This window comes from Budorcas taxicolor, chromosome 25 (genome assembly GCF_023091745.1).
Source record: "Budorcas taxicolor isolate Tak-1 chromosome 25, Takin1.1, whole genome shotgun sequence".
Taxonomy (NCBI): domain Eukaryota; kingdom Metazoa; phylum Chordata; class Mammalia; order Artiodactyla; family Bovidae; genus Budorcas; species Budorcas taxicolor.
Genome location: NC_068934.1, coordinates 33,346,943 through 33,365,348, shown reverse-complemented (window position 1 = coordinate 33,365,348; position 18,406 = coordinate 33,346,943). Strand labels below are relative to the sequence as shown.

The window sequence follows — 18,406 nt, the reverse complement described above, 5'->3', positions numbered from 1 at the left end:
TGCGCCCACTCACACTGCACAGTGAGGTACGCCGAGGCCGAGGGCGAGCGCCCCAGGCTGTTGCTGGGCACGCAGGTGTACTTCCCCGCGTCCTCCGGCTTCACCCGGAAGATGATCAGGGTCCCATCGATGAGGATCCGCACCCGCAGCTTCAGGTCACTGCAGGGACACAGGACACATGGAGGAGAGGGTCTTCCATGCAATGCCAGGGCAGTGTGCCCATGAGTCCTCCCCATGGCTGATGCGTGGGATAGGCGCCCCCACACTGACACTGGTCTCAGCGCACGGAGCACAGGAAGGGGACCCCAGCCCACCCTCCCATCCCAACCAGCTCCCTGAGCCCAAAGGCACTCTGCTGGGAAGCCTCACCCCCGGGAGGCCTGGCTGGGCTCTGGGCAGGGCATGCACTCACTTCTGGAAGTAGACGTTCTCATCCTGCCAGTACCAGGTGTAGGTGAGGTTGCCGGGGTAGGCCTCCGCCCGGCAGGTGAGCAGTGCATCCTGGGAGATGTTGACAGTGATGTTCTCAGGAGGGGAGACGATGAAGGGAGGCCCTGGGGGACAGGGACAAATGTGACCTCTCCTGGGGGGAAGGGACCACAGCACCAGCTGCCAGGGGGCTCTGCCCCCTCGGAAGGGGGCGCCACTAGCCCCAGGAGAGACCAGGCCAGCAGTGGTCCAGAAGCAAGCAGCACAACTGAGCAGTTGTCATGGAGACGCATCCAGCTGCTGCCTATGCTCAGGTTCTTACTCACCCTGCAGGTCCCAAGGATGCAAGGGGCCCAGAGGTGTGGCTGTGCACAGCCCGTGGCAGACACCCACCCACGCACAGCCCCTCTGCCAACCTGGCCCCCTGAATAGCCAACTAACCCCTCCATAGATACACACACACGGCAAGGAGAAAGGCCACTCTCTCGACCCACAGAAGGAACCGGCCTGCCTCTAGAGGAGTAAGAGGCTGACCACAGGTGGAGGGGCATCAGGAGAGGAGGGAGGAGAAGCAGAGGACACGGCTGGAGTTCCAGCAGCCCTGGTGCTGACTTTCAGACACCCTGTGGATGTCACCCGCTCTCGCCCAAGTCAGGAGGCCGGGTGCAGCCACCCCCCGGCTCTCTCCAGAAGAGGTGGGGGAAGTGGAGCAGATGGACAGAGGCCACCCCTTCTGCGGGGCTCAGGGCCCCAGGCAGAGCATCGCAGGTGCTGACCCCACAGATGCCAGCCCTGACAAATGCCCTCCATGTTATTTAAGCCTCTGGGGTTGGACTCAATTCAAACCTTTACTTATTAAGGCAGTCACCAGAGGATGGAGTCTGGTGGGGGAGGGGGCAGTCCTCCCCCGGGGAAGGTGGAGACACCACAGGACACCACCTGGACATTCAGAGAAACCAGAAACCCAGTCGGCATGGCGCCTCCTGCCACCCCATGGGAGGGCCACTGAGGGTCACCAAGGGAGGCCACAATATGGGGATGAGACCCCACCCGGTTCCCCGCTATCCCCAGCTAAGCCACCCACACCCTGGGAAGACCCCCAGCTCAGTGGGACCAGGACTTCCTTCAGGAGGCCTCACCTTGGACGAGCAGGTGGGTGGTGTGCACCGCCTCCCCCTGGATGCTGTATGCGCGGCAGGTGTAGGCGCCTCTGTCCTCCCGACTGACCGACGTCACCGTCAGGCTGCCCTCACTCACCTGGAGCCAAGCAGATGGACTCAGCTCCCACCCTGGGCCCCACCAACGCCTTCCCAGGTGGAGGGGGCCTCGGGGTCTGTGCACTGGGAAACCTCCAAGGTCACAGGTACCACCCAGTCACCCTGCCACCTCCAGCCCCACCTGCGCCTCCACAATGGTGAATTGGTGGCAGGACAGGAGGCAGGGGGCAGCCAGGAGGGGGTGCAGTGGCCCGCAACAGACCCACACTCACCTGGTACTTGTTGCTAGCACCTAGGAGTGTCCCCTCCTTCAGCCAAGTGACAATGGGCTTGGGATTCCCAAAAGCTGTGCAGGTCATGGTGACGCTACCACCCTCCTTGGCCTCAATGTACTGAGGGGGTGTTTCTGTAAAGGTAGGAGGAGCTGCAAGAGACCCAAGGCACAGGGGGCTGATTAGCTGGCTGTCCCACACACGGCACCCTGCTGCAGGGCCCGTCCCACAAGTCCAGGGCACTCCTGGAGGAAGGGGGTAAGCAGGAGACAGGCTCTGTCCACCTGGCTTCTGGAAGGGAGACCTGGAACTCAACAGTCTGGCTGGATCCCAATTCCAAACTTTCTCTGTTGTATCCACCTAATTCCAAATAAAGGACTGTTTGTCCAGCACCACAGGGTGCCTCAGAGGCGCCAGGGACAAGGGGATAAATGAGGCACCCATATACCTGCAGCCCTTCACACCTCGACCATCCAGAGACCCGTCTTTCTGTAACTCCAACCTAGCCAGGCCCACGGTTGCAGGCCATATACCATCTGAGCCCCATCAGGCCTAAAGTGGATCACAAACCAGGTGACGTGGGATCACCTAGACCCTGAAGAAACAATCGTACATCTTCTCCCAGCCCAGCCATGGCCACTCCCTCCCAAATTGCTCCCCCAGCACCCGCTTAGGAGTCCTGACTAAAATTCCACCCTGTTGAAACAATCAGCTTTTAACATACCCCATCTCATCTGTCGAAGCTGCTTTTAGAAGCCACCTGATCATCCTCAACCCTCTGGACAATCACCTGGGCTCTTCTGGCCCAGCCTGAGGGTCCACAACACCGGGCTGGGCCAGGACTTCTGACCTTGTCTCAAGGCTCCAAGCTCATGTCCAAAAGCTACTCACCCTGTAGCCCTGGGCTCAGCTATTCTGGGCTCCACCTAAAACCCTGTCCTCCACACTGATGGGAGGAATGATCCAGGTAGAGTCTGTGAGAGGAGCTGGTAAAATGAAAAGCTACTGAATGGTGGTCATCTTGCCATACTGTCATCGCTGTTAGCTGCCCAGAGCTTCTGAGGCCCCAAGGAGAAGCTGTGAGAGGGGTCTCCTAGGAGGTAGCCTCGCCCCAGGCCCAAGCAATGTTAGGGGACATAGCTGTCCACCAGCCACCACACATCCCTCAAATCGACTCCAACACTCCAGCCTTCCTGTCTTTCTACAAGTGCCAAGAAATTCCATCCCTGGGACTGCTGCACCTGCCATCCCCCCTTCCTGGGCCATACTCACATCTCACCCTTCTGGTGCTTCTACACCTCTGCTAAAATGCCACCTCTGCCTCACCTGGTCAGCCGGTCGAGGAAGGCACTTGCTGCAGTCCTGTCCCCTGAGACAGTTTAAAGCACTTACGACCAAGTCTCCAGAGAACAGAGATCTCCGTAAATCCCAGTATGTGCTCAGCTTTTAGCACAGCTCAGGTATGGAAGTGAGAGTTGCGCCATAAAGAAAGCTGAGCGCCGAGGAATCGATGCTTTTGAACTCTGGTGTTGGAAATGACTCTTGAGAATCCCTTGGACTGCAAGATCCAACCAGTCCATCCTAAAGAAAATCAGTCCTGAATGTTCATTGGAAGGACTGATGCTGAAGCTGAAGCTCCAATACTTTGGCCACCTGATGCGAAGACCTGACTCACTGGAAAAGACCCTGATGCTGGGAAAGACTGAAGGCAGGAGAAGAGGACGACAGAGGATAAGATGGTTGGATGGCATCACCGACTTGATGGACATGGACAAGCTCCGGGAGCTAGTGATGGACAGGGAAGTCTGGCAAGCTGCAGTCCATGGGGTCACAAAGAATCAGACATGACTGAGCAACTGAACAGAACTGAAGTGGCAAGTAACAGAGTCTCAACAAATGGCTGAATGAACGGATGAATGCCATGAAATAGCTGCATGCCTGCAAGCGCACGTGCACACATACCAACACAAACGCAAACATAAAACTGAAGACAAGACGACGGTGAGGTGACCTTCTTCAACAATCTCCCCAGTGCTCCGCTCGGTGTGGCCACAAAGGTGGCCACGAGTGAAGGCCGGGTGACCGGGGAAGCAGTCTTCATCACGCACAACAAACATCTTTGAGAAAGTCAATCCTGCTGCTGCTGCTGCTAAGTCACTTCAGTCATGTCTGACTCTGTGCGACCCCATAGATGGCAGCCCAGCAGGCTCCCCTGTCCCTGGGATTCTCCAGGCAAGAACACTGGAGTGGGTTGCCATTTCCTTCTCCAATCCTAACCCGACATTAAACACACCAAAAGTGATGGTAAAACACATTCTTTGTTAGTTGCACAGTCATGTCCGACTCTTTGTGACCCCATGGACTACAGCCTGCCAGGCTCCTCTGTCCATGGAATTCTTCACAAGAATGATGGAGTGGGGAGTCATTCCCTTCTCCAAGGGATCTTCTCGACCCAGGAAACGAACCTGGGTCTCCTGCACTGCAGGCAGCTTCTTTAGCATCTGAGCCACCAGGGAAGCCCCAAAACACATTCTAAGCCCTTGCAAAGGGAACCTGGCTTCCGAGCCCCATACTGCCTCCTACCCTGGCCCGTGAGCCCATCCTAGCAGAGTCCTGCTGCCAAGCCTGCTCTTGAACTACAGCTCACACAGCCTCGGCCTCTATTACCTCTGTGTCACGCTTAAGGAAAAGATAATACAATAAACTATGTCCTGAAGTGACAAATTGATTACTAATTAGATAATTACTTTATTATTTAGGTGCTAATCAGGAAAGCGCTTTGAACAATTTCAAGTTTTCAGGAAAATAATGGTTGACTCCCGACTATTTACTGGATTAGGTGTGAGCCTACCAGCTGCATTTCCAGCTTAATTCTTCTTTTTTCACACATGCCCTATAATTAATCATGCAGGTTAGAAATAGGCTGGCCTCTCCTCCGAGCAGTTCACTGACAGAAAGCAAGGCCTGACTCGGCCTTTTCTAGTATTTCACATGCAATGAGGAAATAATTGGATTTGCTTCCTCCCAACTGGCCTTGAAGAAAACACAGGAGAAGGAGACAACTTGTGATTCTAATTCTTCATTTTCCCGGGGTGATCCCGGTCAGAAATGCCTGACAAGAAACATTCTAGGTTGGAAGAAATGCAATGTTTGTGCTCCAGACTCTTTCCTTCAATAACGGAAGTATTTACTCTAGAAGAAACCTCAGAATGCAGGAGGAGGGAGGGAGGAAGAGAGGGTGAGGTCGCTCACCTTGGGAGCAGGGCCCCGGTAGGGAAAGCATTCCATGATGAGCTGAGCTCCGGTGCTAAAGCCTGGCCCTTCATTCCAACAACCAACCCAGCTCCTGAATGTGGTAGCTCTGCTTCCTCTGGGCCTCCGGGCACACTGTTCCCTCTGCCCTGAAACACCCTGCCAGCCTGACCCCCCGACCCCCCTCACCTGGTCAACTCCGCTTCCCCAAAGGGTCTCTGCCCAGGGCTCATTTCCTCAGAGAAGTCCCTGTCCCTCATGCTCCCAAAGCTGTACTGCAGTCACCTGTGGACCTGACTGTCCCCTGACGATCCTTCAGAGCTCGGTCTGCACACCCCCAGAGCCTGCCGAGTGGACATTCAGGAGCACATGTTGATCATGGGTCAATTCCCAAGGGCTCTTCAACCACCCAGGCCACCTCTGCCAGCCCGAGGCCCCTCCTGGGCTGCCCGACTTGGTCTTTCTCTCCCATGAGGGGGAGGGTGACCCGTATCCTGCACAGCATGACCCCCGCACAGCCGACGTTCCAAACGCGGCACCAGGCGTCTTCATCCGCAGCCCTTCCTTTAATCTTCACTACAGCCCTGCACACAGGCACGGTTCTTGGAAACAGAATAGTGAAGCTCCCCGAGGGGAGGTGGGTGTCCTGGCTCAGACAGCGAACGAGGTAGCCTCACAACACAAGCCTAGTGTCGTAGGGCCGCGTTCCCTGCTGGTCCTCCCGCCTCCACTTCCTGGACAGGACCCAGCGGCGACGGGAGGCAGGCAGGGCTGTGACGGCATCAGCCCGCCTCGGGAGACAGCACGAGAAAGCAGGCAGCGTGGGGGCTCTTGGCTCTGCGCTCCATCAGTGGTGCCATCAGCGGTAGGCTTACCTTCCTAATTACACTTTGCTTGGACTAATATTAAGCTGAGTTTTCATTCCCGGCACAGACAACAGCTGGCATTGAAAGGAAGTTGACTCAAAAGCTCACCGGTAGTGGGGACACCCCACTCAAGGTTTAAAATAAGCCCACCGTTGGTCTCTGGGGACTGACCAACAGGAGTCAATTGCGTGCAGTGAGTCAGCAGCCTGGACCACTGCCCCAAGGCCACCACTCCTAGGTCTGTTTGGTCCCAGAGGCCAGTCTCAGGCTAAAACACTATTTTCCCAGGGCCCTCGATGGGTTTTCAGGGCAGAAGGTGCACAACCTGACCCAACCTCATGAGACAAGGCCAGTGGAAACTGGGAGCTCACAAGCCAGGACACTGACAGTTCCTCTCTGCTGAGCGTGCAATTCAGGGTCACAGACATCACACCCACAAGGACCTAAGCTGTGCCTGGGCGTCCAAAGCACATGTGCCATTGAAGCCTCGACAACCAGCTTAGTATGCATGGCACGTGGCGGCTGAATACACTATGTCACAAACTGAATCAAGAGTAAAATAAAGCAAAGCAAAAACCCTGCTCCCCTCCACCATGGGGATCACTTCCTCTTCCATTTTCTCTGGGTTCCAGTGTGCCCAGCTCCTTGGGAATTTCCCCTCCCAAGGAAGGGCTCCCAGGGGCACAGGGATCCCTCGGTCCCAGGAAAGACCCTGGCCCTGTGAGAGCCCATCACCCTTCACCCTAGGAAGTAAGTACCCACTAGCATCGGAAGGGTTATCCTCCAGGCCGGGACCAGCAGGATTGCCACCTGGCCCTGGGTTTGTCCTGCTGCTGCCCATCAGTTGCAGCTCAGTGGCTGGCTGACACTCCACGGTTACTCAGGCAAATGGACTAAAGGAAGGCTCTAACAGGGGATCCCTGAAGAGGGTCTTCCTGCAGCTGCCCTAGAATCCACCCTGCAGATGCTCAACCCTCCCGGATTCCAGAACCCAGTTCCCACCCCCACCCATGGTGACCGCCGTCTGCCAGGAGCTGCCCAGCCTCTGGGACTCCAGAACGACCAAGGGGCCAAGGGTGCAGCTGGTATCTGACCAGGGGGCCGGGCCAGGGTCTCCAGGAAGGCTGAGGAACTTGGCGCGCAGCTGCACCAGGGTCTCCAGGGCAGGCTACAGTCAGGGGCTAAGTCCCAGGGGCGTGGAAGAAGGCTCAAGCACACACAGGACACACACCAAACACGCTCGCATGCAGGCACACAACCCACACAGCGCGCACCGTGGATGGTGAGATGCACCCAGCTGCCGTTGTGGAAGGTGTCGTACTGCTGGTCGAGCAGGAGCACCTTGCACTCGTACCAGCCCTGGTCTTCGGCACGCACCTGCTCCAGCCGCAGGGATGCCTTGTCATGGAGGCTCGCACGGCCTGTGGAGAGGGAACAAGAGGGTCAGGGCAGGGCGCTGCCTCCTGCAGCCCCAGCCCCACAGGGACAGCCTCCCTCGACCCCGGCCCAGGGCAGGCAGGCCCAGCACAGGGCAGACCCAAAAGCCCTGCTCTCTCTGCCCACCAGCTGCACCAAGAAGGCTTCAGTTCCCTGCACTGTCCCATTCTCTAGGGGTGGAGGAGAGGAAGGAGCTCTGGTGAGGTGGGACAGGAGAGGATGAGCGGGCCTGGGGACCTCCGGCCAGGCTAAGCAACATCCTGTCCCAGGGGCCCCCGTGGCTGCCACGCCCAGCACCCTGTCTGTGTGGCTTCCCTACAGCGGCCAGGGGAGAGGCCACCAGGGACAGGGTGCTGACATCCCCTCCCAGTCCTGCCGCTGGGGCCAGAGAGCAGAGAGCACTAGTCCAGACAGAACCCAGCCCTGAGCTTGGCTAGAGTGGGGGTCGGCATGGGGGGTTGTGCGTAGCCTGGGAACGCAGAGCAGCTGGCAGACAGAGCACTGATCCATTCTGAGCCACCCTCCCTAACTCAGACCCCTTCCCCAGAGTGCCCTCCGGGTCCTCCCTCCGCCCGGCCCACTCCTCGTCCCAATGTCACAACCTCCTCTGCTTTCCTCCTTGTGTTTTTGACACTGGCAATCTGCCTACAAATCAGACAGTCCCAACCAACCAGGGCTGGAGAGACACAGACACAGGAAGACAGAGAGGGGCAGAGAGAGAGAAATAGAAGCTGACAAAAATGCAAGGCGGACCTCAGAGCCCAGAGGTAAAGATAAAACCCATGTCCTGCCAGCTTCTTCTCTTCCTTTAAACCCCAGCGCACACACACCCGAGCACACACTCACACTGCCCTGTGCCCTCCTCCCTGGTGGGCAGGCCCTGGCAGTGACTCAGTGAGGCCCAACTGGCAAGAGTCGTTGCAGAACAAGACACAGGGGGCCAGGAGGAGGCAGAGCGGGTGCCCAGACGCTCCCTCCACCCGGGACGAGAGGCCCCAGCTTCAGAGCCAGAGGGAGGGAGTGGGCGAAGCCAGACAGAGCAAACCCCGTGGCTGCCTGCCGAGGCTCTGACTCAGCTGCTTCTACTGAGCCGCCCTCCAGCCAGCCTCCTCTCCCACGCGGCGGGCTCTGGGCCTCCCTTCTCCTCTGGCCTCCAGATCCGCAGGGGCCCCTGCGGATCAGTAAGGCTGTTCAGGAAGCCCTGTGTCTGCCCCACCTCCTTGTCCCTCTCCTCTCGCCACTTAATTAAAACCTACCAGAGTGCAAAGGATGGGAGGACAGAGGCAGCGACTGGAAAACAGAGATAAGAGGCCCATCGGAAAGGACGAGAGGTTACAAGACACACGCAGGAGGGACAGGGCGGGGGCCCCCCCGGAGCCAGGCAGGAAGCTAGGGCAATGGGGCAGCCCTTACCTGCATATTCAGGGTCCACATGAGGCGGGTAGTAGCCGAACTTGATGAAGATGGGGATGGGCACCCCGAACTTGAACCACTCCACGACATAGGGCGGGGGCTGCCCCGTTACCGGGTGGACCACGTCGCATCGCAGGACCACGCTCTCGCCAGCCCTCGCAGTCACAAACTCGGGCTCCTCTCGCAGGCCGTGGGCACCTAGCAGGACAGCCACGTTGGAACGCGGGAAAGGAGAGGCCAGGAGATCCTGCCCGGCTGTCCCAGAAACCACCTCTGCCCTCCCAACCCTGAAGAGCGCAGCCCAACCATGCCTTTTCCCAGTGACACGCCTACCAGCTCTGAGGAGGGTGGCCATTGGAAAGGTGGAAGGGCCTCGGCCCCTCTGTGGACACCAAGGTCCGGGCAGGTACTGCAGCCAAGGGTGAATGGGGACCTCTTCTTGCACCAGGATGCTTCCTGCTAGAGCACAGCGGGAAGACTCGGAGACGGCATCCTCCCACGCCCCACCCCCAGCTCAGCCTGATGTTCACAGCACCAAACAAGAGCGTTCCACACAGAAGTGGGGAATCCCCAACAAGCTGAGCAGAGGCTGCTCCTGGCATCGCCAGAGGGAAAACCCCACCGGCCTGAGCTGGCCTCTCTGCCCCTCCTCCCTCTGCCTGCCCGCCAGGCCTGCCGCAGAGGAGGGAGTGGGAGGGGCCTCCATCCCTCCCGAGTACAAGCCCCAAGTCTATCAGCAGGAGAAGCACCAGACACCACCATTCGGACCGCAAGATGCTGGGGACACAGGAGGGGGACCCTGGGGCCACTAACCTCAGCCAGCTAAGGGGATCACCCCTACCTGGCAGAGGACAAAGCATGTGGCTGGATAAGGCACTGACATCCTCCAGAAAGGGACTGGAAGGGATAGGAGGTGAGACAGGGAGAGGCCCACACCCCCCAGCCCCAGCCCCAGCCCCAGCGAGAATAGGTTAACCCAGTCTCCACCCCAGGCCTGCGGCCCCACCTCCAGCCTGACTCGGGCTGCCACACCAAAAGTCACCTTGTCCACCTTTGTTCCCAGTGAAAAAGCCCGCTGGGAGGCCCCTCCCCCCGCCTTCCCGCCCAGCACCCACGCAACCCACCAGACCCCGCCCCTCCCCTCCAGAGCTGGCCGGGCCCCTTCAGGCAGCACCACGGACAGCGGCTGCTCCACTCAGGCTCTGGCCTGACTGTGAGCACACATCTGACCCCTGTGGGCTCCTGCCAGGCGCCTCTGTCTGGCTCTCCTTTGTGTCTCGGTGTATCTGGCTCTTTCTATGTATCTTTCTGTTTGGTTCTGTCTCTCTCTCTCCAGTGTCTCTTCTGTGTCCATCTCTCTCTGGTTCCTCCTCCATGTCTGTCTCTCTGTGTCTCTGTCTCTCTAGCTCCCACCCACATGAGTGATGCTGTCTACCTGCTCCCCTCCTTTGTGTGACTCTATCAGCGTGTGTTGGGGGGGTACATGTGGGGTTCCATTCGCCTATGCTGGGAAAGGGGTTTTGCTTTTCTGCTGCCTGGCCCCTGCGTGCTTGTGTGCTCTGCCTCTCCAAGTCCATGACTCTCCTCTCCCTCCCGCTCCAGCTCCCTCTCCTCCTCCTGCAAATTGCGGAAGAAGGAGGAGGCAACCCTTCTGGAAGCTGATTGGCTACTGGTGACATCACTGTTTTCTAGAGAAAGAGCTAAGATCACAGAGTATTTTTGGAGCAGAGCACAGTGTTGCCCTCACCTGCCTGAGGCCCCAGCAGGTTTCCCAACCCTCCCAGACCTGCTTTAGGCAAAGGCTAAATTCCAGCCCCTCAGGGAAAGTATAGCAGGTTCCTCCCAGCCCCCACCCCACCCCCTGGGGGCACCAGGCAGGGACTGGGCCTGCCTCACAGCACCCTGGCACAAAGGCTAACCCTGGGCCCTAGAGGGCTGGGCAAACAACAGACGTGTGCACATGAGTGCATGTGTGTACACATGTACATGTGAGTGTGTAGACTTTGGAGAAAAGAAGAGGAAACACAGGAGCCAGGGCAAGAGGAGGGCATGCCTCCCAGGGGCGGCCACCTGGGACAGGGGGCAGGGTTGCTTGCCCTCCTCTCATAGAAAAGGTTCTGGAGGCTCTGGGAGGCAAGACCTTGACTGCTTTGTTCTCCGCACAGCAACTGGGCAACGAGGCGGCCTCTTCCACACCCGTCCAGGCTCAGGGCTGCGCACCCCACCTGAGACCCAGCCAGACCTGGGCCCCACCCCACAGCTCTTCCCACATTCCTCCACCAGAGACAGCAGCTGGAGGAAGACACGGTGAGCCCAGCAGCACAGACACAGTGAGCAAAGCCAAAATAGACGGGCTTCCAGGATGAAGGCAGCGGAGTGGGAGGCCCTGTCCCAGCCCCCGCACTCAGGCCAGTCTTCCTGGCTTTCAGAATCCTAAAATATTTATCAGCTTTCCTCATCTCAACACACACACACACACACACACACACACACACTCTGCGTGTGCTCTCACTCCATCACCCACGAGTACTTCCCCCTCAGCCTGAGCCTTTCTGAGCCAAAGCATGTCTAATAAAACACTTTCTCCAGAAAAGCTTGCTGCAAAAAAAAAAGTAAACAGGCTGGCAGCAGAGATGGAAGAGGGGTTTGATGGAGGAGAGAAATGCCTTCAAACCCAGGACACAGCCCAAGTCAAGAGCAAACGAGATTCCAGGGGCAAGAATGGAGACAGACGGTCAGGGTGTGAACAGACAGGCAGAGACAGAGAGAGAGGTCAAGGGCACCCAGGATTCTGCCAGGGACACAGAGACACAGGCCTTCAGAGGATGGAGAATCAGGAGAGTCAGGAGGGGACAGAGCCAGGTCCCAGGAGCAGCAGGGAGGAGGAAGGAGGGGGGAGGGGAAAGCAGGGATGCATGGTGCCCAAAATGGGAGGGCTGCAGGAGGGGAGGCCCCAGACCCCTCCCCACCACAGAGGCCTGCAGCAGCCTCAAGGGGACTCTGGCACCCGCAGGGTGAGCACCGCAGGGAGCAGGAGGTGTCCTGGATTCCACACACTCTTTTCAGAGATGGCAGGACCCAGCTGTACCCGGAGGAGCAGAGCAAATCTGCACTTTGGGGTTTTGCCCGGTGCTCCCGGTAGGGAGAGCGGACACAGGAGGAGGAGGTGCCCCGCGGTCTGGCTAACCTTTCCGAAAGCCCACAGGGTGCAGACCTCCTGCTCTCTGGGCCAGGTGGTGCCCAGCAGGTCGCCGGGTCCAGGGCTGCCACTGGATCCCTGTGAGCACAGGACCACGAGCCCTCCACAGCCTGGCACAGCCCCCACCCCCACTCCCAAGCTGGAGCTCTTCCAGGGGCGGGGCTACGAGAGGAGAGGCAGCAGGACTGCAAAATCTGGTGGCAGCAGCCAAGGTCTGGGAACCAGGCAGGGAGGGCCAGCTGCCAGGCAAACCAGCTTCCTCTAGGTCACTACTACATACCAGGTCTTTGTGGGACCCCAACACCCATCTGACAAATGTACCACCATCTCTGTCTCACTGGTGAGCAGACTGGAGGGTCCCCTGGCTTGGCCAGTGGCCTGGGGGCGGGGATGGGGGGGGCAGGGGCGGGGGGCAATTAGGTAGGGGCAGGTTCCAGCTGTCCTGTCTCCCCTTTGCCCCGACTTGCTCCCCGCCACCAAAACACAAGGCCCCTCCCACACTGACCCAAGAAGCAGCCCCCTCCACTCTGTTCCCTGAGTTGGAGGCCAGCCCCTCTACAGCGCACTCAGGACAGGTTCTCACAGCCAGACCCTGCAGTCCTGAACCCGAGACGGCCAGCGGGGCAGACCTGGGTCAGTCGGCAGCTGTGGGTACAGGGCTGAGCCCACTCTGCCTGGGACCCAGGAGCTCCGGCCCTGTCCAGCTGTGACACAGGGAGGTCTCCCCACCTCAGGGAGTGAGTACACGTCCCCAGGGAGGCTCCCCCCTTCCCCCACCCCCTCGGGCACCAGACTCCCAAACCACAGGCCTGTTGTCTAATAATACCAGCGACAGCCACCGCCACCTCCATCTGCCAGCCTAAAAATAATCCCTGCTGAGTCCAAAACAGGCACAGCCCCCAATAGTCCCCCAGTCGCTCCTCTGTGACAAGCCAGGGGGTTCCAGGAGATCCCAGGAAGCTTGAATCGGGCTCCCCTGGGACGTCCTTTCCCCCTACCCGGGAGATGCAGACCCAGAGGCTTGCATGAGGAAAGCAGAGGAGAGACTCCACACACATGTAGCCAAGTGTGAGATGGAAAAACAGCCATGTCCACATAAGACTGCACCCTGGGTGTCCTCTGCAGAAGGTGGGTGGGCCAGAGGTCACTGGGACATTCTGCCTCCAGCCAGGACCCCCACACCCTACCTAGGAGGTCCTTGGAGAAGTCCCCACTTTTTAAGGTCTCCCTGTAGCTATTCTTCTGCCCCCACTCCCCATCAACCTCTGAGGATAGAAGTCAGAGATCAGGTGAGCCCAAACTGGCCCTCCCGTCAAGGCTCTGGGGGAAGGACAGGACACCCTTCCTCTGTGGGTGCCTCTCCTCCCTAACTCTCTGGCCCAGGCAGCCCAGGAGGCAGCAGCTATTAGCCACCTTAATTTGCTGTCGGCTAGATTGTATTTCCAAGAGCCTGTTCCCCAGGAGCCACTGGCAGGAAGCAGTCAGTAATCCAACCTCCGCTCTGCTCCTGCAGCAGCTCCTCCGCAAAGAGGCCCAGCCACACCCACCCTGCCCACCGCTGGCGCGGGCCTGGTCCAAGTGCCCCCAAGCTGAGCCAGGGAGGGCCTCGGGTGAGGCGCCAGGTGGACGCAAGTAAGCAGGGGATCGAAGCCCGAGTCTACTCACAATGAAGCGTCAGCACTCCCTACTTGGAAGCCGGAAAACCAGGACAGCAGCTCCTGCATGTTACCTGGACAGTGTATTACCTGCAACGGCCCAGCTGGCCAGGGGCCTGGACCAGGAGGGAGTTCGGGGGTGAGGGCGGGCAGAGGGCACCACCCAGTCACCGCCCTTTCAGAAGGACAGGCAGGCTGGCTGGGACCTTGCTCGTAGCCTGGCCCACAAGGAACTGTTCTCCAAAACTCTCCTGGAGGCCCTGACTCTGCTCACCAGTCTCCTGCTTAATCACGCAAGAGAGAACAGAAAAGCAGGAAGATTCCTAAGAAAAATAGGTCAGCTGCCTCAGGCAGGCTGAGCTGGTTCCCTTGGGCAGTGCCCCGGCAGGCCCAGGCTACAAGCTGCCTCTGCACCCAGCTCCCAGCCCCCAGGGACCAAGTCCCTTCTCCATTCGGGAGTCTGGCCTACTGGGTAGCCAAGGTCAGAGCCACCTCTTAGCAAGTCAGACCCGTCTTCTGCGTCCCCTGGCTCTGCCTGTGTGTCCCCCACTGAGGCTTTCTCTCAGAGCTCAGTCTCCCTTCAGCCCAGCCCCAGGGCCGAGCCTCCAACTTTGGGAGCTTCTGCGCTGTCCATACTCAGATGTGGAGCGAGGGTGGGAAAAGTCGGGCGTCTGCTCCAAGTCTAGCCTCACTGCCACCCACGGCCATCAGCAATCAGACAGGAAAGATGCCCCACCTCGCGCCTGGAGACTCTGGGTCTCCTGTCTGCTACATTCATGTGCATACGCATACACACAGTTGCGCACACAGGCAGGCACACACACACAGATGTGTGCAGGCACTTCTAGCAGCTACCACCAATGATGGCTCTTTCCACAGTTCGCATTCACTCTCTCACACAAACTGCTTTACCCATCACTGGGCACAGACAGGAGAGAGCTGCCCTGGGACCCTGGCCTAGCCCAAGGAGGCAAAGGACTGGAGGGGGTTGGGGAGCGGGGGAGGGAGTGCGGCTCTCCCTATGGGCCAGGTCCATTCCCACCCCCTCAGTGCAGCAAGGCCCTGACAGCTAGGCCTGAGGCAGAGAGATCTGAGGATGGAGAGCACAGGGCTCAGAGCCAGGAGAGGCCAGCCAGAGAGAGGCTGGAGTTCAGCATCTCCCAGCCAGGCAGCCTCTGCTCCTTTGCGTAACTGGATCCTAGCTTTCTGTCTCAGAACCTCAAACCTGAAACCACCACCAGCCCTGGGACTGGCAGCTCCAGGTCAGCACACAAGACGAGCTTGGGGCCAGCAGCTGAAAGCTGACTCTTCCCACACATCCCCTCCTCAGCTTCTCCCAAACGCATGCTGCCAGACACACCCCTGCCTGCCTCCAGCCGCGGGTGCTGGGGACACAAACACGCATGCCACGTCCTGAGCCAAGTCCCGCTCAGCTGAGAGGCTGCCTGTGGGGGTATCTCTAGCAGATTCCAGACCTAAATGCCCTCCCTCATGCCTTCACCACCAAAGGGAGGGAGGGAAGGCCAGGCTGAGAGCAGAGGGCATTAGTCCAGCTACCAGCACTGTCCGGGTTAGAACCCGCTTTATCTGGGGACAGCAGTAAGCCAGGCACAGAATCTGTGGTCCACAAGAAGAGGCAGCCTTGGCGATAGAGGCCGGGGCCCTCCGCACCAGTTTGCTCAGAGAAGGCCTTGGACGCAGACTCCACTCACCACCTTCCAGGCTCTCTGCACGCCCTCCCCAGCCTCCACACTGCCCCCAGACACACAGGATTCAAGCCCACCCCTCTCTCTGTCCCAAGCCTTTCACTCCTCTGCTGGAGCAACCCCTGCTCAGCCAGACCCTGAGACCAGCATCTCAAAGTCCCTCCCATCAAGAATCTCCTGGAAGTCACCTCTGCCAGTTAGAGAACAGCTGAGCTCTCACAGCAGCATCTGAAACGCTAGCCCGTCAGCCCATCTCCCATTCCTGGAGGCCGTAGAGATGATGCCTCCTGGGTATCCTGCAGCTTCTCCACCAGGTTCCAGCCACTGACACAACTCCAATTCTGCAGATCTTTCAAAGGATTTCTGAGCAGCCCTCCACATCTCCCTGGGCAAGGTCAGCGGGGAAGGCAAACTTGGTTCTGGACAGAGGCAACTGTCTGAACTCTCCCTGAGGACATTCCCAGCTCCCAGTGCCCTGAACCATTCAGGGGAAAGAATGGAACCAAGATCATCATCAGTTACTTACTCATGACTTAGCAACTAAACCACCACTACCACAGAACACTCAGCCAGCCCCTCATTTCTTCATGGCACTAATGTTCACAAATACCCCACAAGCTCATACTGTTGACCCCCAATAAGGCAAGTGACAATCAGAGAAGCGAAGCAATGTCTCCAAGGTCACAGGCCAGCAAGTAGCAGTGCTGGAACTTGAGTCCAGACCCTTTACCACCACACACAAGAGCCCCTAGGCTAAAAAGACACCCCCCCCCCCAAAACCCACAGGGATGGCAGGCAGGGGTTCATGTCCAGCCACCCCCGGCAGAAGAACCTCTCCATTCCCAGAAAGAAGTCAGAAGCTCCAGAACCAATAACCTTCAATGCTGCGAAGTCCTTCCTTCTGTCTGGCCCTTCTGTGTGCTGCTGTAATATAAGCACACATTTCCCTTGATTCTGTGCTGAAACTTGCAAAAAGTCCATCCTCCTCCCTGGACTTCTCAGGCTGGGATCCTATTTCAGAGCCTCCCTTCGACGTCTCTCTTTTATTCATACATCCCAATACATCCTTTTGTGAGACAGTCCCATAGCAGGAATATACCACAAACTGAAGGGGAGAAGATGCTGGCATCAGAAGAGTACAAGGCAATAGAGAAGAGGCGAGCACTGAGGCTGGAGATAAGTTCTCAAGCGCAGCTCACCTCACACCCCCCACCCCACCCCACGAGCTTCTGGTTTGTTTCCCCACCTGACAATCCTGAGTTTTAAAACCACCCGGGGTCACACACCATATAATAAAATCACTCTTCTCTTGGCCTTCCTCTGCCTCTGTTTTCACACCCCCGCAAACACCAGCGAGACCGATCCCATTCCAGAAACTTTCCCAAATCACTCCCCCTCCCCCTACAAAGCCCCAGACAAGGTGAGCAAAGGGTCCTCCTGCGCGAGCGCGGCCGGGCGCTGGTTCTTCCCCTATGGGTTCTCCTACTGCTTGCTGTCCACCGGCCGGTTCTCCCCGGAAGCCATCCTGGCCGGCCCTGGGGACCTGCCCGCAGCTGGGTCGTGTCTGCGCGCTGAACGTCGCGCGCTCAGAGTCCGGGCACCTCCAGCTTCCATAGCAGGGCGGAGAGCCGAGGTGCCACACAGAGGCGTGCGGGCCGCTCTGCGGTCTCCAGAGCAAGAGCCCGCGTGCTCACGCGCGCATCACCCAGCTCACTGGCTTCCCTCTGCCCGCTTCCCAGCTCAGACCGGAAACACAGAAAGAGGAAAACCTCCCTCCGCCCCGAGACGCGGCAGTGGAGACCCCCTCCCGTTGCTCTCGCCCACAGCAGCTGTGGCCAGCTGTAGCCGGCTGCGGCGCGCTCCCGGGGAACTTTTGCCCGGCCCAGGCCGGGCTCAGGTGCAGCAAAGCCGGACGCGGGCAGAGCCAGCCGAAGTCAGCTGCTCCTCAGAGCAAGCGAGAGACCCCGCACGGAACCAGCTCTTCTCTCGCGGCGCTCCGTGCGCCCCGCCCTGCGAGGGGATCCGATCTCTGGCTGCCACGACGTGTGGTCCGGAGGGACTAGAGCCCAAGCCGAGCCCGCACCGGCTCCCCTGCGGACCGGTGGCACTGCGCGGGGTCCAGCGTGCCGCAGCCAACCGAGGACCCGAAAACTCCCTGGCGGCAGAGTTGAGAAAGCCGCCGCCTCCCCAGCGCTCGAGGCGGCGGCTGCGCCCGCGAAGGGCACCGGGCGCGGCATTCGCGGCAAAGCCCTGGTGCCAAGGGTGGCGGCGTGGACCCTAGCCCGAGGCGTTCTCTCCGGAGCGCCGGCAGCCCGGGTTCAGGCCCTTCCCGCCGACCGCGGATACGGCCCCCCCGCTCCCCGCGGTGCCCGGAGCGCGCTCGCCGGGAGGGCGCGGGCTCAGCAGGAGGACGGAGCCAAGATCCGCGAGAGGCGCAGGGGAGGGACGCTGCACTTCAACTCACCTTGAGCCGCAAGACCTCGGGCGCTGATCACACTTGCTATCAAAGTGGCCACATACCAAATCATAGTACTACCGCGCGCCAGCCAGGAGCCTCATCCTATCGCAAAGTGCCCCGCGCCGCCTACGCCCCGCGCCGGTGCTCTCGCGGCTCCTGCGGCTCCTGCAGCCCGGGCGGCCCGCTCCCCATCCCTCCGCGGATCCGCTCGGCTCGGCGCGCAGCCTCCCGCCCGGCGCAGCGGCACCTGCACTGGAGCCCGGGCGGAGCGCAGCCAGCGCCGCGGAGAAGCCCGGCCGCCCCGCCCCGGGCCCGCCCCCGCTGCCCTCCCATTGGGCGCGGCCAGAGAGCCCCGGGCCCGATTGGCCAGTATGCATGCCCGTCGCGTCGAGGGGGGCGAGCCCATTCAAGGTGCGTTGACGTGTGGCAAGCCCAGAGCCGCAGAATCATGCGCATTGCTGGGGAGAAGGCGCTGCCGCGTCTCCGCTCGGCTCTGCTCCCT

The 18,406-nt window shown here is 59.5% G+C and overlaps 1 protein-coding gene across 1 annotated transcript in view; it reads right to left on the bottom strand.

Annotated features, from left to right (window-relative positions):
* IGSF9B (immunoglobulin superfamily member 9B) overlaps positions 1-17,974 on the bottom strand; it is a 42,147-nt gene extending 24,173 nt beyond the window's left edge. Inside the window, exons 1-7 of the mRNA XM_052662328.1 lie at positions 17,911-17,974; positions 8,887-9,084; positions 7,311-7,457; positions 1,919-2,070; positions 1,569-1,686; positions 413-554; positions 14-159 (exon numbers count right to left, since the gene is read on the bottom strand). Coding sequence (XP_052518288.1) covers positions 14-159; positions 413-554; positions 1,569-1,686; positions 1,919-2,070; positions 7,311-7,457; positions 8,887-9,084; positions 17,911-17,974 — 967 coding nt within the window. The remainder of the gene's footprint in view (positions 1-13; positions 160-412; positions 555-1,568; positions 1,687-1,918; positions 2,071-7,310; positions 7,458-8,886; positions 9,085-17,910) is intronic.
* Positions 17,975-18,406: the final 432 nt, after the last annotated feature.